The 26,209-nt window shown below is 39.6% G+C and overlaps 1 protein-coding gene across 4 annotated transcripts in view; it reads left to right on the top strand.

The window, feature by feature from the left end:
• Positions 1-26,209, top strand: part of SHOC2 (SHOC2 leucine rich repeat scaffold protein) — a 70,878-nt gene that overhangs the window by 7,530 nt on the left and 37,139 nt on the right. For 3 of the 4 annotated variants that reach the window (XM_056351939.1, XM_056351937.1, XM_056351936.1), the window contains exon 2: positions 20,916-21,853. In XM_056351939.1, the coding sequence (XP_056207914.1) occupies positions 21,151-21,853 (703 nt within the window). In that variant the 5' untranslated portion in view covers positions 20,916-21,150. Of the gene's footprint in view, positions 1-1,417; positions 1,488-20,915; positions 21,854-26,209 lie in introns of those variants that run through there. The other variant, XM_056351940.1, reaches the window with a different exon arrangement.

The raw sequence follows: 26,209 nt of genomic DNA, 5'->3' as shown, positions 1-26,209 counted from the left end.
AATGAAGGACTTAACGTGAAAACCCATTTTGCTGTTGCTTCTGACATAGCACTTACAGTATGTGACTTTTAAAAATGTTTCTTGTAGAGAAATGATTGTACAGTCGAAAGGTTTTAAGCCAAGAAAAATCCTATAAAATATGCATAATTTGGAGTGACTTGCACAATTTTCTTATTGAAGGGATGGATGGGTTAAATGAAGCCTCAGTTCAAATGTTCCTATTAACATACTATATCTGTGACAATTACTTTCCTAATAGATTTAAAAAATCTAATGGTTATGTACAGTCGCAAAACCTGAGATACTTCTTATTAAAGAGAAATCTATAATACTGGCAATTACATGAACTATATTGAATTTAAGATTCTAGATGATTGTTTTTTTCATGAGAAGCTAAATTCATGTTAGTAAATAATATGAATTAAGATACCTGGGAACTTGTCTTTGTGCAGCAAATTTTCTTCTGGTAATTCCCTCTAACTCTTTTGAATTCTTGGACAGCGTGCAGGCGATGGCAGATTTCAGGTTATCATATTTGTTTTTCATGGTGGGCTACATACTTGCTTTTTGGAAGACTGAAACAATTGTTTGGCAGCTTTTTTGATAGCATATTGTGTGTGGCAGGCCTAGTTAGGAAGGAAACAAAAGTTTAAGTATTATAGCCATGAGTTATAATTCACATAATGAATACAACAACCTGGATTTTTTTTTTTCCATGACTTCATCCATAAATTTATTCTCAGTGTTTTAGGTCATCGCTAGGCACTTTTTTACAGCAGTGATTTCTCTTCTCTCTTCCCCATAAGAAGTCTTCAGATAAATATTGGTAGTTATTTCTTGCATTTAAACTGTATACTGTCTTGTCTTTTAAAACTGGCTCTTTGCAATCCAGCTCTTTGCAGTCCAGCTCTTTTGAGAAAGCCCTAAGTCATACCCAAACAGATACTGAGGTTTCAGTTACACGCTTTCACTGTAGTATCATGTTTTCTTCTTCTAAACTGAGATGCTGTTTATTGAACCAATTAGCTGTTGGGGGCAAGCCAGAACTTTCTCCTGAAATCAGAATTAATGAATAAACAAATTACACTGGAAGGATTTCTATTCTCAATGGGCAGTGACAGTTAATGTCTGACAAGGACATGGTTTGTATCCTGCAACCTTGGTGCCCATGTGTGTCTGTTTGTGTTTATATGTGGTCCTGCTGAAATGAGTGGAGTAAACTTTTGAGTGTGGATCACATGTTCACATCATATATTTGATGGTATGTCTGTCTTGGAATGTTTTTGAAACCATTCCAGCTCTTTTGTAGCTGGCAGATGGGATGCATACGCCTTCATTAACAAGCAGTTAACTCTGCTGCTATGACTGAATTTTCATCACGCTCTGGGTCTCTGACTTGGCTCTTTCTGTATTCCAGCTCCCACTGTTTGTTCTGCACTCTCTCAGAAGAAATCAGCACTAGCATTACATGCTCCTGCCCTCCTGTGGTAACAAAAACCTAAACATTTTTCTCAAAATCAGGTTGTGTAGAAATAAAAGAGAAAGAGAGGAGAATAGGGAACTTGTTTTTTTTCTTGTGGAGCAGCTGCTCACATCTCTCAAGATGTACGTTTGCTTTTGGTGAAGTGTTCTGCTTCAAAAGCCTTGAGAAAATAGTAGTAATTTCTAAACTTGCTGTTACAGTGTAAAAAAGACCTTGTAGCCTTTTATAGCTTTGAATTAACCTTCTGGCCTTTTTATGTGATATGCACTATCCCTTTTGCATTACAGTAGAGGAACTAAGGCACAGAAATTACAGGGAAGATTTTTAACAGCAGTAATGGCAATGGGATTGCTCTGCCTTCCCTTGCTGTGAGCCAGTTGTAGGAGCTGAAACCCAGTTGCAGCATGTGCCTTGGAGAGCCTGCCTGGCCAGGTGACCCGTGCCAAGCTCACCACGAGTAAGGAGTGGAGGTGGATCCCAGCCCCAAACTTCTCACTCTTTCCAGACAGGTGAAAGGCACAGCAAGGCAAATGGGTGCAAACCCGTTACTGCTGTGATTATTTTGTTGGTAGTGAAACTTGTGGAGAGTAGCATATTAGATCTTTGAACATTTTGGTATGATCAGAAGTAGTGGTGTTGCTTGAAAGGATCCCGAGATGGTTGTAGTCTGTATATGACCTCTTGTTTCTTTAATGATCCTCTGTATTATAATACTAAAAGAAAGCTGCTGTCACCTTAGTTTCAAAGCTTATGCTTTATATAAACTATGGACTTCGGTCTCTTTAGGCAAATGTTTATACGTTATACTCGACATGTAAAGTCTTGGAATGAGAAATCTGTGTTTCTCACAGCTTTCATTCCTGTGATTTCCAATGTCTACTGAAAATGTTTTTTTCATTTAAACATGCTTCATGTTAACAGGGAGACTTTCCATGGTTTGCACACTGTTGGTTCTTTTGGCCAGCTTGTTGGCTGTCTGTCAAAAATTTAATATAAACTGATCAGTTGTGTACCATGCTAATCTGAAAGTATGCTTTAGAGCTGCTTCTGCTGATTTTTCCCATTGTTTTGTACTTTTACTATGTCATTTTTTGTACTTTTTCATCTTTGAAGCCACTGAGTAATAGAATGGTCAGGGTTGGAAGGAACCTCTGGAGATAATCTAGTCCTACTCCTGGCTAAAGCAGGTTCACCTAGATCAGGTTGCAGAGTCGCATCCAGGCAGGTGTTGAATGTCTCCAGAGGAGACCCCACAGCCTCTCTGGGCAGCCTGGGCCAGTGCTCTGTCACCCTCAAGGTAAAGAAGTTCTTCCCCATGTTCAGCTGGAGCTGCCTGTGCTGCAGTTTGTGCCCGTTGCCCCTTGTCCTGTCGCTGGGCACCATTGAAAAGAGCCTGGCCCCGTCCTCTGACACTCGCCCGTAAGATATTTGCGGGCACGGGTAAGATCCCCTCTCAGTCTTCTCTTCTCCAGGCTGAAAAGGCCCAGCTCTCTCAGCCTTTCCTCACTAGGGAGATGCTCTGGTCCCTTGACCATCTTTGCAGCCCTCCGCTGGACCCTCCCCAGCAGTTCCCCCTCTCTCCTGGACTGGGGAGCCCAGAACTGGACCCAGCACTCCAGGGGCGGCCTCACCAGGGCAGAGCAGAGGGGCAGGATCATCCCCCTCGACCTGCTGGCCACGTTCCTCCTAATGCACCCCAGCCTCCCACTGGCCTTCTTGGCCACCAGGGCACACTGCTGGCCCATGGGCAACTTGCTGTCCACCAGAACCCCCAGGTCCTTCTCTGCCGAGCTGCCCCCCAGCAGCTGTACTAGTGCAGTGGGTTGTTCCTTCCAAGGTGCAGGAACTTAAACTTGCCCTTACGGAACTCCATTATGTTCCTCTCCACCCAACTAACTCTCCAGCCTGTTCAGGTCTCTCTGAAGAGCAGCACAGCTGCCTTCTCCCAGTTTTGTTTCATCAACAAACTTGCCAAAAGTACGCCTAGTCTGTTCATCCAGGACATTGATAACTGAGTTCACCAGGACTGGACCCAGTGCTGACCCCTGGGGAACACCACTGGCTACAGATCGCCAGCTGGACTCTGCACCGCTGGTCACAACTCTGAGCTCTGCCATTCAGCCAGTTCTCAATCCACCTCACGGGCCTCATCTAGTCCACACTTCCTGAGTTTACACATGATGTTGTGGGAGACCATGTCAAAAACCTTGCTGATGTCAAGGTAGACAACGTCCACCAGTCTCCCCTTGTCTACCCAGCCAGTCGTTCATTCCATCACAGAAGGCTATCAGGTTGGTCAGGCATGATCTCCCCTTGGTATATCCATGCTGACTACTCCTGATAACCTTCTTTTCCCCACAGTGGAAATTAATAGTGAACATAAATTTCACTCAGTGCCCACAAAAAAAAAAATGCATCAGAAAAAGTTTCTGTAACCTTTGCTGTAAATTTCTTATTTTGTGGCACGGGAACAAGTTAATGCAAGGCAAAAGGGCGTATAGCGTATGAAAGCTCCTCATCGCGACTGCTTGTCTGGGTTCCCTTACCCCGGGGTAACATGGGGTACGCTGCCTCTGCACATCGTAACCAAGAGTATGTGTGCATGCCCGAACTTTCTGCAAGTAACTGGTATGCTTCAACCACTGAGTTACTCTGTTTGAAAGTTTATCTACAGGTATAAAGCTTGCAAATAAAAGTAGAGGGAGAGAGCATGGAAAGCTTGTATGTGTGTTACTTTCAAAATGCTGCTTATTGTTCTCTAATGCTTTTTCCGAATAGAAATCTAATAATGATTTGAACTTTTCTTGTGCACTTTTTCAATGATACAGCAATGACTTGTTTGTCGTGTTTGGAGATGATGAGCTATAGAGAGAGCTCTGCATGGGTTGTGTGTGGTTGTAAAAGCTTGTGGACTGAATTTCAAGTTGTCTAAGTGCAGAGTGTAAAATCACTGCTCAGACCCTTTTCTTCCTGTCAGGAGTGAGTTTTTTTCTAAGCAGCTTTCTCAAGCAGTAGAGGGCGAGATGGGCAGCAGCTTTGGATATCTATTTTTAATTATGATTTTTATATCATTTCAGTGTTGTATAACCTGGTTTATGAACTAAATGAGAAACTAAGGAACTAGGTAACAGGTTTACATTTGTGGGGTTGTACTTTGGCTCTTCCACATGTAGTGCCGGTGTGTGTATATATTCATTCAGTACAAACGTGCTGCTTTTCAGTTACCAAAAGTAAATGGGCAGAAGTTGATTAATAAAATGGAATTGATGCTGCAAATGTTACTTTTTGCCCAGTTTTTGGTCACTTTTCAGGTGGCTGCTCTACTATGAGGTTTACAATGATCCATTATAGAGATGATAATTCCAGAATCCCAACACTTAGGATTCATTTGGGTTCTGATTTTCTGTGATGCCAAAACTCTTAATTACAGCTAGTGGGCAATGTGAGTTCTGTTACCAGTCAGATGGGGGTCTGGTTGTATGGCCCTTTTTCTTCATCTAATGTGACCATGGGCACTTTGCATCTGAGAGTACTGTCTGGTTTTGATTATGATTAATATGCAGCTTTTAACACTGCCTAGTGCTTGCAGCCTAATGTAAATAAAATATCCCAGCTTGAAAAGCTGTGATAAGTGATCACAGAGCAGACTAATTAGCCAGTGCAAGGAATTTAGTTCTTTTAAGTCAAGCTTTTCATTTGCCTGTAAGGTTCACTTTTCAGTATGAGGTGTTCTGTTATGCTGACACCATTGTAATTGTACTATTATAAGGGAGCCATATATTTAAATTAAAAAAAAAAAAAAAAAAGAAGAGGAGGTGGGAATTACTTTGCACTGTTTGTGAAGTTCACTAAATTCACTTGTGGATCACTCCTGGGTTTATTTTGGTACTTTTGATGGCATGTAGTGGTTCTTGCAGAAGTAATGTGGCCTTTATGCATGTCTTTTAATATTTGAAACAATATCAAGAGCTCCTGATGATCATATAGGTGAGGGAGGAATTTTAACTGGAACAGATGGTATTTTTTTTCGGCTCAATTTAGATTTGCTGTTTTATCTCTTATTTTTTATTTATTTTAAATAAGACTTCAAGACTTAAGCATGCTCATTGTAATAGTCTTGCTCTCTAGAAATATGTGATTTATGTACACCACCCCCCTGCCCCGTGTTTAGGGAAATTACTTTCTTTGGGCTTGGTGTATCCCTTAAGCAGTATTCTGTTGATTCAGTGTTTGAAAAACTATTTAAAAGGAAAATCCAGGAGATGCTGCGTCGATGTTGGGGTATGGCTATAGCTTCTACTTCTTGTTTAAGTGTTTGTGTTAATTCCTCTAAGATGACATTTTAGTTGCTGTGTTCTTACTAGTAAAATTTCAGTGAAAGCACAGATTTTAACGTCTCAGAAAGCGCACTTAACCAACCATGATTGTATTTTCTTGTGGCAGTCTCAAACTTCAGTGCTTACCTTGAGGTGAACAGCTGGTCTTTCTACTGTAGTTTTTTTAATGGAAAGATACAGGTTTTCTCTGTTGGCTTCATGTTTGCTTTTTGAATGTAAGGACTTGTGCAAGTTTTTGAACCTTCTTGTAAAAGATAAAAACACTGTGTCACTTATCTGAAATAGTAAAATTTTATGTTCTCATTTTACTTTTGCATTTCACTACATAAGGATTTAATTGAAAAATAATCTAATTTCACTGCTGTTTAAGTTGCTGGTGTGGTAGGTTTTTTTTTTTTTTTTTTTTTTTTTTTTTTTGAGTGTTGATCCCTAGTTCTGTTGTGTTTGGGAACTGTTTGTTGGTATATGAATACAGATCCCAAAACCAGTGATCAAACCCAATTACTATTTGCAATTATTTCTGATCCCAGAGGGGAAACCCATGTAGGTAGAACCTGTAGGGATCTTGCTTTGCCATAGGAGTGTGTAACAGTTCCAGTTTTACAGTATACTGGATTTGTAGTACTATTTAAATTGCTTGCTGATAGTTGATAACTGAATCTCAAATTTGGAGAAAGATCAAACTAATTAACTGATGCCTGCCTTTTTCATAGATCCCAGGTGCTTTATTTTGGTGATCTAATGTAGTGTGGAGAGTGAAACAGCCTTTTCCTTCTTGCTTTTTCTGGTCTTTCCCAGGCACTGAAAATACCACATTTATAGTGCCGTGTGCAGATATCCGAAGTCTTGATTTGTGGTCACGTGAACTCTAAGGCTTGTTCTTAAGCAAAACCCCAAGCCTTTTAAGCTTAGTTTTTTGGTTTCATTTCTGCTGCAGTTATTTTTGAGGTTATCTTGCATTTCTTTGACTTCCTCTCATTCATATGGAAAAATGTCATTTAGTAAATGATGAATGTTAGTAAGTTCTGTTGCATTCTACAGACTTTTGTTTCTATTTAATGTTCGAGTTTTTGTATATTAGCAGCTTCATATATCATGTATGCAAGCATGAAGAATATTACGTTGGAGCGTGCAGGGCAGCATAGCTTGGTAGCACTCCACAGGCCAGAACTGACTTGCAGGGCCATGATTTGATTCCTTTTTCTGAAGGACGGGTGGAAGAGCTATTTGGGCAACAAATCCTTTGAGCACTGAACTCTTTCTTAGATAACACTTTGTAGCCTCATTTAGATGTGCCAGTACAATGGCCAAAGGATGGAGGGGATAGGCAGTTTTCTGGCAGACTCCCACAGAATTATGGTGTGATTGTAAATACCAGAGAGGAAGTGGACACACAAAAGTATCCCTTGAAGATAGCGTATCTTCTGGGGAGAGATTAAGAGCTCTTGAATTAAAATGATAGTTTATTAATGAATGCTGGAAGTAGGAAAGAGATGGTACTGTGTAAGATCAAGCAGCCTGCAGTAATGAGCCTGACTATGGCAGGAATCATCTGGTCTGGATTTAGTGGTAATGTTATTTGCTTTGTAAAATAAGCTAGAGGTTGGTTGTGAGAGAAGTGAGCAGTGAAATAGTATTGTCTGCACAGATCTGACGTGAGGAATTTTGGAGTTCGAGGACAGAGCACAATGTGTCAAACAACAGAGGCCGTGATTAAAACCTTTCTCTGTCGTGCTTCCAACTGGTAGTCCTCACAACCACAGATCAAATTTAGCCTTAGCAAGCAAGAATAATTTTAAATTAAAATTTCTTTCTTTGCATTATGTCTGAATTTGATTCCCATAGGATGCTGGTTTAATATAGAGTGATTTTATATGTATCTTCATTTTTTAAAAAAGAAATTTTAAGTGCACATTTATAGCATTTAATTATACTTTAATAGTAACCCAATACTGACAATTGTCAGACTAGTTATGTTACTGTCCATGTAAGAATTTAGGAAGCCTTTGGTTTGGTAGGAATTTGTGTGATAAAGACAAGTGATATAAGGTTTTCATATTGCAACTTCTTATCCACCTTCTGTTTGAAGAATATTGTCAGAGAATGGAAGAAAGGAAGGAAGGAGGAATTGTGGGGGAGAGAAGCTGCCCCCGTTTGCGCAGCATTATGTCCAAAAATTACAGGAGCTGGAGGCTGGTAGGGAGGAGAAGGTTTCATCAGGCACATGCTAATTCTTCAGCTCCATGTAGGAATGAAAGACTTGATGTAATTTGCCTGTTTTGTGCTTTGCAGCAAAGGGAAGGATGGAGAAAGGCTTGGGACAGGATGGAGGAATACAGCCCTGGCATGTTGTGCCTTGCTTGCAAAGGGAGTGTGTGCTGAGAAGGTGGCATTGGCCATGCCCCATTGTAGGGGACACACCAGTTCAGGTCCTGCTCTGCACAACTTCTCTAGTTCCATTGTCCTGCTTGTCAGTCTGCTGTGGCTCTCTGGTTCTTATTCCTATACATTGTCGTACTTACAGTTCCTTGTAGTCTGTACCCAGTACTCATGTTTCACTTCAGGTAAACACTGGTGGTTGTCATCTCTCTTTTACCTGTACCTGTGCTTGTTCTGTCTTTCGGATCCTTTCTCTTTTCTTTGGAAGTGTCATTTTGTGTTTTTTCTTCCCTTCCCACTATTTTGTGAATGTTTGAGTGAAAAAGGAACAAATAGGTAGCAAGTGTTTGTTAACATTAGTTAATAAACTTCCTCGTTAAACTAATTTTTATTTATTTTTTATTTTTAGAGGTTCGGGTACCTCTACAGTGTTTGTTTCTTCTTTTTCCTTCTGTTCAGGAGCTCTTTTCTTACTTCGTCAGATATTTTCCTTGTATCCTCATACTGTTTGTATATAAATATAGTACCCTGATTTTGAACATATCGTTCTGGAGCACATTGTCGTACTACAACTTGTTCAGTCCTTCTAGTCAGTTTGTGAGTCTGTGTACCTTTTGTGACTGCTTTCTGCGTATGTCCAATACTTTTTTGATTACACTGGTTTTGAAAAAGGCTAATTCTCTTTTAATCTGGATTTCTTCAACCTGTACTGCACGTGTGAATGTTGCTTAGGTGGTGACATTCCATCTCCTGCCCTGTGCCTCAAAGCAAAAAATCTAGGCTCCATCACTTTGGTGACATCCGCAGTGAAGGTTGGGTGCAGTACAGGGATGCGCTGCAAGGAGCTGAGAGCAGCCCTCACCTCCATGCAGTCCCAAGTGGGCAATCTGAATGCAGTGAATCACCTATTCTTAGCTCGCACTGTATAGTGCAGTTCTCTGGTCTATTTATTTATTATGTACAGATTTTGTAAGGTACAAGAATCTGGAGACTAGCAGGTCCGGTGAGGCACTGTGTTGTGGCTGAGCTAGTGTAGAGGTTGCATTTCTCTTAATAATTCATCTTACAACTTCTAAATATTCACAAACAGATCAGATGATTCCTTGCCGAGTTAGCTGGACATTTATAAATGACATCTGTTTTTTGTTTTTTGTCTAAAATAAAGGGCAATAAGGTACAAGAATGTCATTCATTATAAATAGGCATACAGTACACAAAATTTTTTTTTTATTTTTCTAGGGTAGTGTTATGAAATTTTGTGTAGCTCTAAGCTAGCCTGCTTTGTCATAATTTTGTTCAGTTTTCCATGATCTTATTTATTAGAAAGTGGTGAGGTAAAAGACCTATTACTGCATCATATTTGTACAGTGTTGTTTAAATCAGTTTGTGTCTAAATTTTTCCCATGACTTTTTTCAGATTAACATTGCTGCTACTTTCTGCTTTTACAATACACAAGTCTTTCAAGCATGCTAAAGAGTATATCATCCTGTTGATTTCTGGCAAGCAGAAATCATGTTTTTCACTGTTTCTAGTAAAAATGTCATTGAAGACCTTTCGGTTTTTTAGAAGGAGAAAAAAAAAAAAGATGCATCATCTGAACAGATTTTGAAGAATCTGCTTGGAAGGGATCGGAGTGGTTTTCTTTTTTTCTTTTTTTTCCTTTTGAAGGAAAACATGTTGTTCCTGTGAAGAGACCCGATTTATCATGCATTTTCCAAAATTGTTAACGTATGTGAAATAATCTTTTAATCAAGCTCCTAGTTATGAGCAGAATAGTATTCAGTGTCGTTTGGAGACTTTTGGGTGTCAGGCTGGGGCTTAAGGTGTTGTGTGGGTAAGGCTCCTTGACAGCAGGAGTGAGCATGAGGAGTATTTGTATAGCGTGTCTGGACTTTACATGGTTCTTCATAGGAAAGTGAACAAAGCTTGCTTTCTTGTCCATGTTTGTTTCAGTTTTATCTTCTATCCTGGGAAAGAAATCTCTGGGATTGTCTCTGGAATCTGTAAGAATGTGGATGAACTTGAAAGAAATTCAAATATTGTCATTCTTGTTTTTTTTGTAATGCTAATGCATTAAATGTTGATTGGGGGAAAAACCTAACATGTAAAAACTAATACTCCAAGAAGTTATGAAAATTAAGTCTGCAATATAAAGCAGTCAATATTAGACAGGTGTGAAAGCGATGCCTTCTAGCACTTGAGGTGACCATGCTTGTTAGATATGTGTTTTGTACATCTCCAATTACTACATACTTTTGCTGCCTTTAAGACCCCTTCTCCATGCAGTGTGTAGGAGCAGGAGTGGTGCTTGTTGGCTGATTACTGTCTCAGTATTTTTATATCTGTGATATTCTCTTACATGGAGTTTCTTACCAGCTGCTTCTTGCCCACCACCCATGCCGCCGGCCTCCCATCCCTGTTCTTTTTCCAGCTCCTGCCTGTTTCTCCCTTCCCTGTATTTCTCAGCTTGCCCATGCTCCAGAGAGGAGCTTTTCTCCTCTGTGTGGCCGCTGTGGCTCCTTGGAATATGGGGAGGACGGTGGGAGGGAGTCTCAGCTGGATAGGAAAGGCCTGTTCAGCCACTGTGCATTTGACTTGCTCTGTGGGAATGCCTTGTATCAAAGTTGGTGTGTAGGAGTTGAGGAGGTGAAACAGGCTCAGGGTTTATGAAATACCCAGCTCTTTGGTGCCAGAGGAATGTCTTGCAGTTTTCTTATTAGAGGTTTCAGAGTGGCCAGGAGTGGCTATGTAGTGAGATTCACTGTGGCACCAGACATCACCTTAAATAGATTTGGAGTCCCTAATCTAAACCAAAAATGCCGTAGTTGTTATCAAGTCAGTGTTAAGGTTACCTTTAGCGTGAATAAAGCAACATGCTTTTACCAGCTGTCAGTCTTATAAACAGCTGAAACAAATTATCTTACCTTTTCCCTCTGTTCTCATGTCCCCTCAAGGCCCCTTTCACCAACCCTAAAAGAACCCCAAAAACCCCAGTGGCTGGCAGGCAGTGGCTGCTAAACATCAGCTTTGAGGACTGAAGGGTAAAAAAGTTCAACATAATTGAAGAAGCCTTTGCCACAGAGCATTGCATGTATATAGTTGTATACAGTGCTACCTGAATCACCTATAGTATGCATCTGTTTGCTTAAATAATATTTCACTGCTTTACATCACTATGTTTAATTCTGTTTTGCTCATGAGGGAAAACAGTTGAAAGCTTCATCCCCTTATTAAGACTTATAACGAGCCTACATTTTGACGGTGCTGTTAATTTACAAAGTTCCCCAAAGTATTTCTGAGTTGCTTTGGCTTCTCCAGTGGAGGCTGAGCATCAATGTCAAGGTTTCAAGCAGTGGCATGGATATAGTGGTCACTATATATATATATATATATATATATATAGAGTGGTCACTCTTTTGGAACGTGGAAGCTGCTTAACCACGTGCAGTAATGCAGCACAAGAGGGTAAGGGCAGGGAGGAAATAGTGCAAAATCCAGTTGAAACTGCAGGGAGAGTCTGGGTGGGCAGAATGCAACTGACCTTAGAAATGTAGCGGTTAATAGTGAGAACGTAGCTGGAGTGGACACAGGTACTACAGGAAAAATACCATTCCTCTTTGGCAGTTTGTAGTTCTTGCATCTGAATAAGAATACTTGGAGGGCAGCAGTGGTCCATCACATCACATTTAGGGAGATGTTTTCTCTGTGAAGAATGCTGATCTGTTCAAGGAGATACTTATGTCCTGAGAGTAGATCAGATGCAAAATATGTTAAGGACTTCTAAAAGTGAGGAGATTTATAATCGGAAATTTGTGGGTAAATATGGGGGGTTTTTTTGACTTTACCAGACCCTTGTATGTCTTTCAAACTTATGTTAGTTGGAAAGTAAATCTTATTGTATCTGTCCATTTAAATGCATTATATATAAACTAGGTGTTCAATGAAATAAATATATCCAAGCTTTTCTCATCTTAGCTGAAGATCAAGAATTGTGAATAATCTTAGCTAGGAAAAAAAATTGAACAGGGGCCAAATATTGTGCAGTGCTGAGCTGCCATATGTAGTTATTGTGGCTTTGTGTGCTAGAACATAGAAGGCAAAGAGTCATCACTCCTTTTCATGTTCAGAATTATGTTAAAAGTGCATTTGAAGTTGATTTTTAGATAGTCTTTTTTCCTAGCATAGTAACCCTTTGCAAAGGGATCTTGTGACTTAGACAGTCACTAATTATGGTCAGAAAATTCAAGGGTCTGAGAGTCATCCAGCACTGAACTTTGTGAAATGGTCATAATTATTACATAAAAGCATGTTGAAAGATGAGCAAACTTACTGCATCAAATTGAGACAAAGAAACAAAGAGAAATACTACAAAAATATAAGGTGAAAATCACTAGATAATTTTATGTTGCTGGTAGGAGCCAGAGTAGGATGCTACTCTAGATAGTAATACAGCAGTGTTTCATTTAGCTGAGATGAGATTTAGCATGCAGTTCATCCCAATTTCTGTAGGATTCACATAACTTAAGTTGTTGATTTAGTAGATAATATATTACTCTATTGTTGCTTTGTGTGTTTACTTTCTCTCCTGCCCGTCATTCTTGTTTTGTCTCCTGTTTGGTTTATTTTGTTTTGACATGTTTTTATTGCTCAGAGGAAGTGATGAATAAAAGAAAAATATTTGATGCTCGCTTAAAGTGTGCATCATCACCTTTGCGAGGACCAATGCCATTTTCTATCAAGTTTGTAACAAAGCTGGCTGCATCCTTTGTTTATAGAACTGTTGGGGGATCTGAATGGTGGGGCCTAGGTGCTGTGTAGTGGTAGGAGTGATTTATTTTTTTGTTTTTATGGTGGAAAGTAAGTTTTTTGCTACAACAGGGTGATCTTTATTCAGAGGAGGATATTGGGTGGATTGGGAGCACTTGTTTTTGTGGAAGGTTGTATACCACTATAGGTGCAGAATTTGTATAGTCACAAAAATGAGCTAACTGGATTTTCCTAGACTAATTTAGAATAGTCGATTTAGGATAGCCTTTTCTTAGGCATATCTAGTTATTAGGACCTGTACTAAGGCCGGGAAATTTGTTTCATCTAGCAAGTTAAGATTTTCAAATTGTATGTATTATGCAGGATTATACAGCCTGCTGATACAATGAGTTACCATGGAAATGGAGACACGCAGCTCAAAAGGTACATGCTGGGGGGCCACACATGCTGAAAGTACCTTTTTACATATTAAAATAAGCTGCCACATGGAGTTAGCAGAATTCTTTGTACTTGCTGTTAGAGTCTATTTCTACAAAAACATGAAACAGTATTTTAGAACTTGGCCAAAAAGTAGTGGGTTTTTTCCCTGTAAAGGAGAAAAAGAGAAAATGCTTCATAAAAATAATGTGGGAGCACATAGAACGAATCACAGTATGTATATTTTTGTACTTGCTAGAGGAGTTCAAAGACAGGGCACAAAAGATAATTTCTACCCCCTAGGAGTTTAAGGTGTAAGTGACGTTGTCTGCTAGCATGGAGGCTTTTTGTCATGATAGATCTGGACTCTGGTATGTGACCTGGCATTTAGTGCAGTGAAGTACTTCGAGAGCAGCAAATGTGATAACCAGTGAATGAAAAGATAGATTTGAAAGCTTCAAAAGAGGCAGTGATGTCCACATGCTGTGTGTTTGCTGTGGAAGGAAATGATTGTGTTGGAAGCCGGGATGGGATGTCCTGGGAGATACGACTGGTTCTGCAAGCGCAAAGCAATCAACCTCCAAACACCTTTTGAAACTGATTGGTTATTTATAGTAACTTCATCTTTAATTGTGTGTAGTTCATAATTAGGTGCCTACAGTTACAGATGTGTCTGCAGATTCAAGAAACCACAAGTGAAGCGTAAGCAAGCCTTCAAAAGCTGTCTAGTTGTTGTCCCCTTGGTCTGATGTTTGTTCAGTCGTTCCCTCAACCTCCAGGTTTTGCTCGAACGTGAGACTGGGTTGCGCTCAGCTGTTCTGCAGCCGTGGAAGCAGCAAGCAGGGAACAGTCTTGGCTGCAGTCCTTTGGCAGATGACAATATCCTAAAGGGCTTAGCAGGCTGTCAGGGCCCAGGCCTCCTCACTTAGCCAGCTCCACAGGCTCGGCTGTGCAGGCAGGGAAGCAACAAGTTGCTCCCTCAGTGTGAGAGGGGATTAGGGGGGAAAGTGGGGTCATATCCAGATACACTGAAATCAGGCTACGCTGGCAGTCTGTAAACTACCATCTGCTCACAATTCACTTACGGGACCGAGATGAATTTAATGGTCAGCCTTCTCTGTTGAACAAGCCAGCCATCACAGCTGGCACTAAGAACACTAAGAACCATTACAGTATTATGCTGCTACCATCAACTGTCCTGTACTCTGAAATAGAGGAGTTTTCTTCCCAAGGAAGAGAAGCTGGCTAGCTGGCATATTTCAGGAGCATTACTTTTGTCGAAATAGGTTAGGTGACGTTTTTGACCTATGGTGGTGCAACGGCTGGTTGTTCCCATGCTGTCTCCATACCTCTGAATGAGGTTTTGTGTTTAGAGGAGCCGTGCAACCGCCTGGTGCCTGATTCAGCAGTTTGCTCCCAGCTGGTCTGTGGTGGCTGCAGCGGCAGAAGCTGAAATGCACTTACGCAGATGAAAACTTTGTAGGTCAGATGTTTGAAGCTAGCAAATTGTAGGAGAAAATGTGCTTTGTTTGCAAGTGACTTGTTGGCTGAAGCTATTTGGGTTTTGAAATGAAAGCAGTGACTTTTTTTTTTTTTTGCATATGTGGTATTGAGAATGGAAAGTCATTGTAGCCACTTCTGCTAAACTATAAATTTCATCTATTGCTTACTGATGTGTTCATGTTTGATTGCTTACTGATGTGTTCATGTTTGTGGTATAGCGGAATATGAAATGTTTTTGATATATCCCATGCTATTCTAAGTAAAAGGTAAATACTTCTAAGAAGGCAAATTTTTTCCTGTTTGTGAGCAGGCGTTGCTGCAATTACTAGATAGCATTTGAGCTCTGTCTTGTTGTTAAAAGCCACTTAGGTCTGACTAAGCAAAACTTCCTAGATCAGAATTGCAATCTCAAAACATTTTCTTTTTTCTAATTCAGCGGAATCATTGTCTGCTTACCCTGGAGTGTCAAGTGTGAGTGTATTTCTTACTACTTTGATGTGTTAATGTTCAGAACTATCTTCTTCTGTTATTTGGTTTGAAAAGCCCTAGCCACGGTGTGTGCCCTTTGTTTAGTACAAACACAGAACAAAGAGAAAAATCATTCCTATTCTGTGATATAAAATTATACACGTAGTAAAGAATTTTCTTTTGAAATGCAAGCCTGCAGGTTTCCTGCTACATTACAGAAGTAGTAAAATTCTGTTTCATTTGAGTGTAATGCATTAGGCTTCAGTGAAAATGATGCCTTAGATATCATGTGCTCAGAATATTAGAAATGTTTGATGTGCCTGTTTTGTCAACTGAAACATGGAACAGGAACCAGTAAGTGTTTAAGCAGAGCTGTAAAGTGACCATTTTGTAAGGTGATGTACCACGATGTTTTTCCCTTGGCAGAAGACTGCAGTTGGTTAGCCTCATCACTTGAAAGGGAAGTACTTCAGCAGTGGGAGAATACTTCATTTCAATTAATGATTTCTTCTTCAAGCCATGTCTGTGAACTACAGGGAACTTTCATATACTTGCAGTCACGAGGCATGTAATGCATCCTCTGAGAACTGTGGGACTGCTGAGAGTAACTCAGGCCTCTTCTGGAGGGGTCCCACCACCCTGGGGCAGCAGCAGCGAGACTTGCAGTGGGACCTTGGTGCAGTCAGTGAGGAGAGCTTTGGCCATTCCTGCTGGCTGGCTTCCTCCTGCACCTGGGGTTTGGCCACCCTGGTGCCAGCCATCTGATGCGGCATTTCATTAGAGATCTGCATGCAAACTGTTCAAAAGTTTGTTCATATAAAATCAAACTTGAAAGATGTAACTGGAGGGGAAGTCTTTACTAAGCTGTGAAGTAATACTGGTAGTGGATTAATTTTTTGGGGGTGGGGTAGTAAAATTACTCTGCAGTAGTGGGCAAGAGACAGTTAAGTTTTTCACAGCCTCCTTTGAATAGCAGTTGGGTGAAATCCTTCATCTCAAGCCTCATATTGTATTAGATAATAACCAGGAAGCATCAGTATTCGTATTACTAAGTTGCAGGTGATTAGTATTATTCCCAGAATCACAGACATGAATTTTCCTATGTTACCCCTTCTTTTATAAAGCGTTTATTGCATAAATGTTTTGGGTTGTTTTGCTCAGAGTAACTAAAATCTCTCTTCAATTACTTCTACATCCTTAACAAAAAATATCAGTAAAATGTACAAGACCAATATGTTACTCTTTTTCCAGGCAGCTACAGAAGGTGATACCACTGAAGTTGTTTGTGTTTCTGAAGTTTTGTCAGTTACAGTTGACAGAAGAAAATAAATTCATCATGTTTACCAGACGTCAGGAGGAGTGAACCAGAACTCTGATGCTGGTTATTTATAGCTATTTACAAATATTTTGCTTCAAAACCCCTATATTTGGAACAGGGAAGAGATTAGTTTCCTTAACTTCTCTGAAAGTTTTATTTTCTTCCATATACTGGGCCGAGCAAGTCTTAATAAGTTTTCCAAGTTCTCCAGGACATAGTAGTCAAATGTTTTTATGTCAATTAATATTGACAGGAAGTCAGTTTGAACAGCATTGGAAAATGGAAGCAGTTGGCAGAACTGGCTAATTTCACTGAATTTCCTTTTGCTAAAAATACCTCTAAAAGAGGCTCTCCTTTTGAGAGACAATGAATGCTTGTTTGACTGCAGTTTAGAATTGATGGTGACTCTTGTCCTTTAACCAAAAGGGCTTTAAAAATATGAATAACCTTTTGAAACATATTTAGCTTCCTCTGTAGTATATGTAATTATGCTCATGTCTGCCAAAAGTTTACATACATGCTTAACTTTGATACATGCAAGTAACCCCGTCAGCTTGAATGATCTGCAATAGAAAGAAAAGTTCTGTAGGGCTGCTTATGTGAAGTTGAGCATTTCGTTTGTATACGTGTTGGTAGGATTAAAGAGTTCTTAGTGCGATTCCCTATTGAGTTTTGTTTCAACACGTGGTCATTAATATATGAAATGGCAAGATTTTAATCCTGCTAACCGAAAGCATACAGCATCAAATACGTATTCTCATTTATACTGCATGCAAATATGTCAATAATTTTAGATAGGTTGCAATGGCAAATAGTAAAAGTTACAAAATACTAGAAATAGGATGAGTTTCATTTAGTTGTTTAGGTCTTGTGCTGCATACTCTACTTACAGGATAGCATGGAACAGTTGTTTCACAGATTTGGTCAATCTGGGGGTTAAGTCAGCGTTATTTAGCTAGGAAGACTTCTTGCTCGGACATCTTTCACTTGGGAAGTTGGTGATGTGTGGTGACAGAGAGGCTTGTAGGAAGAGAAGGGGTTGTCTCAGGAATTACAGTTCTGCCCTGGCTCTTGTACCTGCTGGAGCTTTTTCCTCCTGAAATAAAACAAAGAGGGGAAGAAGGGTTGCAGTAATGGGAATCACTGGGGTGCAAATGTTGCCTTGTGGCAGAGGAATTCACTGCTTCACAAAGTAACTGAGTGAAACTGTCTGGTACCTGCTGCATGGTGGGACCTTCTGCTGTTGGGAATTTCAGCCCTGGTGAGCAGGCTGGGGAAATGGGAGATGCTGGTGTCTTAGGGGTGTCTCGAACTCTGGAGAGGTGAGGCTGTTCCAGTCGAGGCATTTTCTTTGATGTGATTTCCCCCTGCACTGGATTTTATCGTGTTTCATCTGGTAACTGTTTCATCATAAGCTTTTTCTTCTTGTAAGTGCTAGTTGTAGTCATTCTAGGTGTTAGAGAATTACTTTGTTTGGAAAGAGAGAGGCTAAACCTTCTCAAAGTATTTTAAATAAATTTTGCAGTCTCGGGCAGTAATTAAAATGCTCAGTAAAGAGATAAAAATGACATATGTGCAGTACATTTAACTGTTAACCTTTTGTCACTCTGAACAAGGAGTATATTTTGAAGGCATGCTGCACTGTGAACTTGGCCTCAGTTTCCATGTGTTAGAAAAGGATGGCTGCCTGTGGCTTGCCTGCCAGTTGCCTGCCTCCCAACCTCTTTAACTGCGAGGTGACCTTGAAGTCTCTGGTCTGGTCATGACCCTTTGAATTGCTCTGAATTGTCTTTACATGTTTCAGATGATGTTTTTAGTGGCTTTTCGATTTTTTTTATCCTTTTGTATAGGCAAAAGATTTTTGTTCCTTACCAGAAAATGAAACGTTAAACTGGTATATTGAAACAGGGAGCCGCTGCCACACACCCCCCCCCCTTTTTTTTTTTTTTTTGGTACAATTACAGTGATTGCTAACGAAGACAGTGTAATGTGTGCAGATTATTTGGAGCATTTGCACTACCAAGCCGCTTTCAGCAGTACTAATCTCTGGCCATCTTTCCTTTCTGAGGCTCTTTCAAAACCTCCTTCAGCAGCAGTGCACATAAGAAATGAAACGAATCTCTTGGTGGGTCCTAAATTTGATTAAATTGAAAGCTCATGGGAGCAGCAGCGCTTGGAGTGTTTTGCACTTCAGGGGCTTGATGTGGCGCAGTAGCTGTCTGGCAGTGCTACATGGATGAGTTTTCTGTGTATTACCAGAATTTAGAAACTGTTAGTTCTCGGTTCTTTGTGTTACCTTTCGTACTGAAAACAAGTTGTCAGACATTTCAGGCTCCCACCCTTTAGTCAGCTGTGGTTTTGCATTTGGAGTCATTACATTTCCTATTGCTGGAATTTTACAAGCATGTAGATTATACAGTGCTGAGAACAAGTTTTTAAAATATAATGTAGTGAGGTTGGTAATCTTGAGGGTAGTCGGGGTAATGGATGGTGTAAAAGCTGGGTGGCAATCTTAAGGATGCAGTCAGGAACACTGGCTTGTGCTCCTTCAGAGAACTCTGTGTTAGAGAAAATTTCCAAGTTAAAAGCTGTAGTTGCTTGCTGCTGCTAGCAAATGGCTGTGGTCCTTTACAACAGAGTTGTCCAGAACACAGTAGCTGGAGGCAGTAGGGTTTTTGATATTATGGGGTTTGTAGCACATGCTTTGTGATAGTGCAGCAGTAATGAATCCGGGTGAAGGACTGGAGGCCACCTCCTGGGGAAGGTTCTCTTTTGAGCTTTGTTACTAAACAGCTTGATTTGCAGCAGAGGTAATGTGGCTTGCCCTTCTTGCTGTCCTTAACTAGATTTTCTTTGTTGGCTTTTTTTTTTTTTTTCAAAGGTGAGCAAATATATTGAGCAAAGTGAGCTCCTTTGTTCTCTGAGCACATGTTTATACTTGAGGGCAAGCATACATAGCATAACTGCAATTAAAAATAGTTACTTGAGCTTTGCTAAAAAACGTTTGTGTTTTGAGTACTTGCTGATGGCTTAAGTATGCAAAATATTATTTAATTAGTTTTGATTACGAGCGTTATGAACTTGTGCAGAAGCTGGAATGCCAGGACAGCGACCCAGCTCCTGTGGAGGTTTTAAGGGTATTTTAACATAGCTCAGGTGGCTGGGGAAACAAGGTGCTCTTCTGAGATGCAAACAAACTTTCTTCATCAGTGAATGTTGCATAACAAAGGAAAGTTGGTTCTAGGCTAAAAGGTGGAGTAACATGGAGACATGAAATTATTGTTGCCATTGTTTGACCATTTATTTTCTTCCACAAGGACACATTCAAAAACCTCTCCAGAGTATTCAGAATATCAAAGATCTTGGGCATGTCGAGTTTTGAATTGAAACATGAAGCAAAGCTACTTTCTGTGATGCATGATGATTTTGTAAAAATGTAACTGGGGCTGTATAGGTTTCAGACATCTGTTCACTTATTGGGCTCCATTATAGTAACTGAGGGGAGAAAATTTCAAGATGCTGTCTAAAGATATGTTATATCCTACTCTCATGAGAAATTCCTCCATAATTGTGCTTGTCTTGAATCATAATAAATTATTTCTGAGCTTTCAGTTGACTTTTTGATAGGTTTATTTTAAAAATCCTCGTGTTTGCATCTCCAGAGCATGTGAAGCTGGTAACAGCGTTCTGCTCCACATTAAAAGCAGAGAACTGCGAGTCAGAGCTGGTCATAAGGGAGGTCTTGAGGCAAAGCGTTCGTGTTACAGTGATGTATTAGATTTCACAGTAGATCAAATTTGAGACTCTTTTGTGCTGAACAGCCTGTACAGGTTGGTTTGAAGAGGCAGGCACCCAAAATTATAGCAGGACTTTATTGACTGATTAGGCATGGGAGGGGAGAGAGAATACTCATGTTGACGACCAGAGTGTTATGCTAAGAACTAGATAAGATCTAAGACAGTGACTCAAATGTAGTACTTAGGGCAGTATTATGTTTAAGAACTGTACTTTTTCTTTCCTTGTGTGTACTCATTAGTATAGCTCTTCTACCAGGGTGGGTCTTCTGAGCAGTATGTGTAGTATTTTTGCTTTAGTGCTGGGTTTTTCATTGACATTTGAAGAGAAGGACAAATCATTAGCCTGTGTTATTGAGCACAGGCTTGATGGTAGAAACATTCAACATTTAACTGGAAGTTTTTTATATTTACACTGACTTTGGCTTCTCTTCTCTCTGTGTTCCAGAAATACTAATACCGAGCATTTGACCTTCTGATCTCTACAGCTGAATCTCCTGATACCAGGATAAGGAAAGAGTGCCTTCAGAACCAATATGTAGCAAATGGGTATCACACCTCCGAAGCTCCTCCCTTGGTTCAACATTTGCATGTTTTAAGGATCCTTGTCACTTCAGCAGTGAATTGTTCTTGTGAACTTCAGAAACGGATTTCATGTGGTGCTTGCTAAACTTTGAGTCACCATGAGTAGTAATTTAGGCAAAGAAAAGGACTGTAAGGAGAAGGATCCAAAAGTCCCATCGTCAAAAGAAAGGGAGAAGGAGGCCAAAGCCTCTGGAGGATTTGGGAAAGAGAGCAAAGAAAAGGAGCCTAAGACCAAAGGGAAAGATGCCAAAGATGGGAAGAAGGACTCCAGTAGCACGCAGCCTGGGGTAGCTTTTTCAGTGGACAATACAATAAAAAGACCTAATCCAGCCACAGGTACCCGCAAAAAATCCAGCAATGCTGAAGTGATCAAAGAGCTAAATAAATGCCGGGAAGAGAATTCAATGCGCTTGGACTTGTCCAAGAGGTCTATACACATGCTTCCATCGGCTATCAAAGAGCTAACGCAGTTAACAGAACTTTATTTATACAGTAACAAACTGCAGTCCCTACCAGCAGAGGTGGGCTGTCTTGTGAACCTGATGACACTGGCCCTGAGTGAAAACTCACTTACCAGTTTGCCTGACTCTCTTGATAACTTGAAGAAACTGCGCATGCTTGACCTGCGGCATAATAAACTTAGAGAAATCCCTTCGGTGGTGTATAGGCTAAGCTCTCTCGCCACTCTTTACCTACGCTTTAATCGTATAACTACTGTGGAAAAGGATATCAAAACCTTGTCGAAACTCACCATGCTTAGCATACGAGAGAACAAAATCAAGCAACTACCTGCTGAAATTGGTAAGCAGTTACAGATTGCAAGTTTAATTCTATGCTTATGTTCATTTTGCAGTTCAGTTACGTGTACATAAATCGCCAGCTTTCCAGCTGCCCTTCTTCATTTAAAACTTCATAAAATTATGCTCTTGATCATACTGTTGCAATGTTAGTTTACATTGAGAGTAATCAATACCTTGGATATGTATATTATTGTAAACAACAAAAGCTCTTTTTCTTCATCTGTCATTTTAAAATCAGATGTATATTGTTTTCATCTTTGCCTTGTGCTTTCAGAAATTGTGCCTTCAGAGCCCAGATGGTTTTAAAAAAAATAAATACAGGGGCATATTTCATCTTAAGATTTCTTTATAAATCATTTACGAACTGTTGCAAAGTATAAACACATTACGGGCATGTAGCAGAGGAGTGTGACTGTGGTAATACACAGTAGAATAGGTAGCTACATGCTATTACCATGAGCAAGCTGTTGGATGCTGTAAGAGTTAATAATGTAAGTTAGTGATTCATGAAAGCCCCTACCTTTTATAAGTCATGAATATATTAATACATGGAATCGTAATATAAAGTGACCAGATGTTGTATGCATGGCTGATGAGTCTTTTGACTTTTTAATGAATAATATTTGTTTTTCCAAACATTGTGACAGAAGTTTGAAAGACATTGAAATAGTATGAAAGTGGCTTATTAATTTAAATAATTTATTACAAAAAATGGGCTGGAATAGCTGTATATCAAGAACCTCTTAAGTTTTTCTTAATACGTTCTGCTTTATGGAAAACATCTCTCTATCACACTGTCCTGAAGCAATATTTGAACAGCGGGCCTCATAAAAGGGAGATTCTGTCATTGGTGATTTTTTTTCTATGTATCACCAGATTTTAAAATGTAAGCATAGCTTAGTCCCTTTAGGGGGAACATAAATTCATGCAGTTAAGAAACTGCTTTGACTTTCTTCAAGTGTGGAAAAAAAACTTGTAAAAGCCCTTGTAACACCGAGTAATAATTCCTGTGCCCTGTTTTTAAAAGCTGATGCGGAACTTTTTCCTGTTGACCAAACCAGCGTGTGAGTATGCTAAGTGTTACTGAAATTGGCCCTTACACTCGCTAATTTTGCAAAGCTGGGGAAATGCTCTTGTTTGGATCCCTGATAGATCTTTTTCAAACCAGCAGTGTTTGCTTCTTTCTCCTTCACCCCGATATGAAAAATACATAAGATAACTTGTTCTTGATGGCAGAAACTCCTGGGTATGTCTGAAACTGCTAATTACGTTACTGGCAACGTCCCGTACAAACAGCTTCTGTATGTGATGACAGGAGTGAAGAAGCATAGTGAGGCTGTCGTAACATTCAGCTCTCTGTAGCAGTTTTTGGAATGGATTCTGCTATAGCCACAGAAACACTTTTTGCTAGGTGAAAATTAGATGGCTAATGTGGCATGTTTTCTGACCAACGTGATTTTTGAATTGGTACGAGCATTTTGCCAATCCGGGGAATTTCCCTGAGAGAATTAAGGATTTGTAATTTTGACCTGTTTTGACACTTCAGTTTAGCTTAAGTCCAACAGCCAATTCGGATCTTCTGCTAATCAAAGAATCATACTGGAAACTGTGGGGCTGATGTTTGCAAAAAACCCCCAACATGCTGCATGTTTGTATACCTGTTGAAGGAATTGTGGCCCATTTAGCTGGTTGAGCTGTATTACACAGTTGTCGGTACTTCACCTGGGTCTGTTTGTGGCTCAGTTATTAAACATAATCTAGCAAAGGGTCAGCTTCTGAGGTTCAGCTGGGGATAGTACTGCATAAGTTTAAATTAATACTAGTGTGTGAAGAAAAAACTGTTGCGAGATGTTGCATTCTGGTGTTTGGTGTTGCCTTTTAGAAACTTTTTGTAGGGGTGTTTGATTCTGCAGATGTTGCTGCTGGAACCTGTTTGTCTCTTAACTGTTTTTTGTGTTGAATTCATATGGTTAAGTTTATGTTAAAGTATGTAATTTCTGTATGTGTTTGTTCACAATTGTCTTCAAAGAGATCATATGTAACAGTTCAATGGAGAAATTTGGTAGACATGTATCATGAAGAAATATGTCTTTTCTTTTGTATTTTTTTAATTCTTAATACCCACACAGGCAGTGTTCTCACTTCTCTATCAAACCCTAGCTCAAGAACGTTAACCACTTCTGTCTTTGTATCCAGCAGTTAGTTGTGCCTTTATTTGTATTGTGGTAATGCCGGTGTTTCTTGTTACGGGTCAGCACCTCATTGTGGAATGCATTTTAAAAGCATAAATGAAATGTAAGACAACTGTCACCCTTACGAAGAATTCTGAAGGGAAATTGCTATGTTCAACATCACCCTTTTTTATTCCAAGTAAATTTCTCTGACTAGGTTGCCTGCAATGAATCGGCTGAAAAAGAAAGGATTTTAAGTTAAATTAACACAAATAATTTTAACTGCCAAGACATACAGAACAGGTGTTTGAAAATGTTTTTTTCCTCAAATAGTAAAACCAGGCAAGATATTTTCAGTTTTGTAATTGATTTCTACTCACTCACTTTCATGTATCTTTGTTCTAGTACAAAGATGAAATGTTGGATTTGGAAACACAGCTGAAAAATGAAACTGCTGAGAAATGTATTTCTTTCCGATGGAATTAGTCTGTTTCTTTAAAGACCTGTTATTTCCTACATTTTACATGTGCGCTTAAAAAAATTTGCCTTTTAAGTCCCAATGATTTTAATCCCTTGTATGTTTATAATATAGTTCTTAAATACTGTATACAAGCAAGCACTCTTATATTATCAGCTTGTAAATAACACAGAAATTTTTGTTGCTGCAAAGCGGGAAGTAAAATGAGGCCATTATCTTTTATAAAGCAATATCATGTGGAGCATTTCAAATTCTTTTTAAAAAAGCCCCATTGTTCTAAGGCATAAGGCTCACGTATCTTGATGGTAAGCTAGTGTGCTTGTTTGTATTTTTAAAAATTCAAAGCTTATGTAACCTGCTGACTTGTCCAGCAAGGAAGAGTCTTGCAGCAGTTAGATACGATGTGTTCATGTTGCTAATCTGGTCCACAACTGACCCTGGGTTTTTTTTACTTTGTCATTTGGAAGTAGATGTGCTACAAATAGTTGCCCTAGACAAAAAAACCCCAGATTTCAGCTTGAAAGATTGGATGTTGCTACTGTTCCCTCAAAGAGCCAGCATTGAGTGTGATGGAATTCAAGTCTTATCCTGGTGCTAGAGACTTGTGATGCCTTTCACTACCACTGAACACAAAATATCAGTTCTGTAGAATTTTAAAAGGCTTTCCAACTTTAGGACCTTGCTGCTCTAAAATAAAGGGTCACCTGATTTGTAAGCAATCATCCTATTTAATTACTTTTCTAGGTATCTTTAGTCTCCAGCCTTATAAAACAAAGTTTATTTTCCTTCTACTCTCATTAAAAGAAATTGAAAGTAGGTCCTGGAGCCTTAAGTGCTCTGATATTTGGGACCTTTCTTCCAGAACCCAGTATGTCTATGACTCGTTGGTTTTTGTGCCAGTGATGTTTGACTGTTCTTAGACGTGGCAGTTTCCTCCTGTTTTTATTTTCTCTCCCACTGTATGTGCAGGCAGCAGTCATATCTTCTCCCAGTCATTACTCAGACCACAGTTTTTAGTCTTGTATAAAATCTCCATTCCTTCTGTCACCCCACTATCCATTTTCTGTGTTGTCTTGTTTTGAATGTTGCGAATGCTTGATTAGTACTGTTCCAGGTGAGTTTCCCTCTTTGTGCTGGAGATAACTCTGTCCATACATCTGGATCATATTGCTGTGTTAGTCTTCATCACACAAATGCTTTTGTGACCACCTAAGACACCTGCACTCTTTGCCTTTTCTGTTCTCCCTCTCTGCAGAGGCCAACCGTGAGATCCTACAAGAAACATACGTCTTTTTTTTTTTTTTTTACACTACTAAATTCCACGCTGTTTACATTTATTTTTAGTTACCTGTTTCTTCCAATGCTTTTAGCTTGCTAGAAAACCTTTGCTTTCTGACTAGGTCTTTGCTGAAGATGCTGTACAAGATCAACCTTGAGGTGGGTTTTAAGAGTCCAGAGAGGTAACTTCCATCCAAGTTGATATTTTACTTTCAGGTGTTATGTCCATAGCAAGTTGTAGTCCATTCCTCAGGTATCTTCACATCTTTTACTGCTCAGCTGAGTCTCTTAGTTATTTTCTGCACACTGCTACATCAGACATCTTCATGGATTACTTGACTGAGTAAACTAGGTCTTCCACATTTTTGTAGAAAACTCTTAACTCTTTATGCCAAACTGATTTTATATTTTACTGATGTATTTTCAAATC

This window comes from Falco biarmicus, chromosome 9, assembly GCF_023638135.1.
Source record: "Falco biarmicus isolate bFalBia1 chromosome 9, bFalBia1.pri, whole genome shotgun sequence".
Lineage (NCBI taxonomy): Eukaryota > Metazoa > Chordata > Aves > Falconiformes > Falconidae > Falco > Falco biarmicus.
The sequence above is the reverse complement of the archived record's forward strand: the minus strand, read 5'-3'. Positions and strand labels throughout refer to the sequence as shown.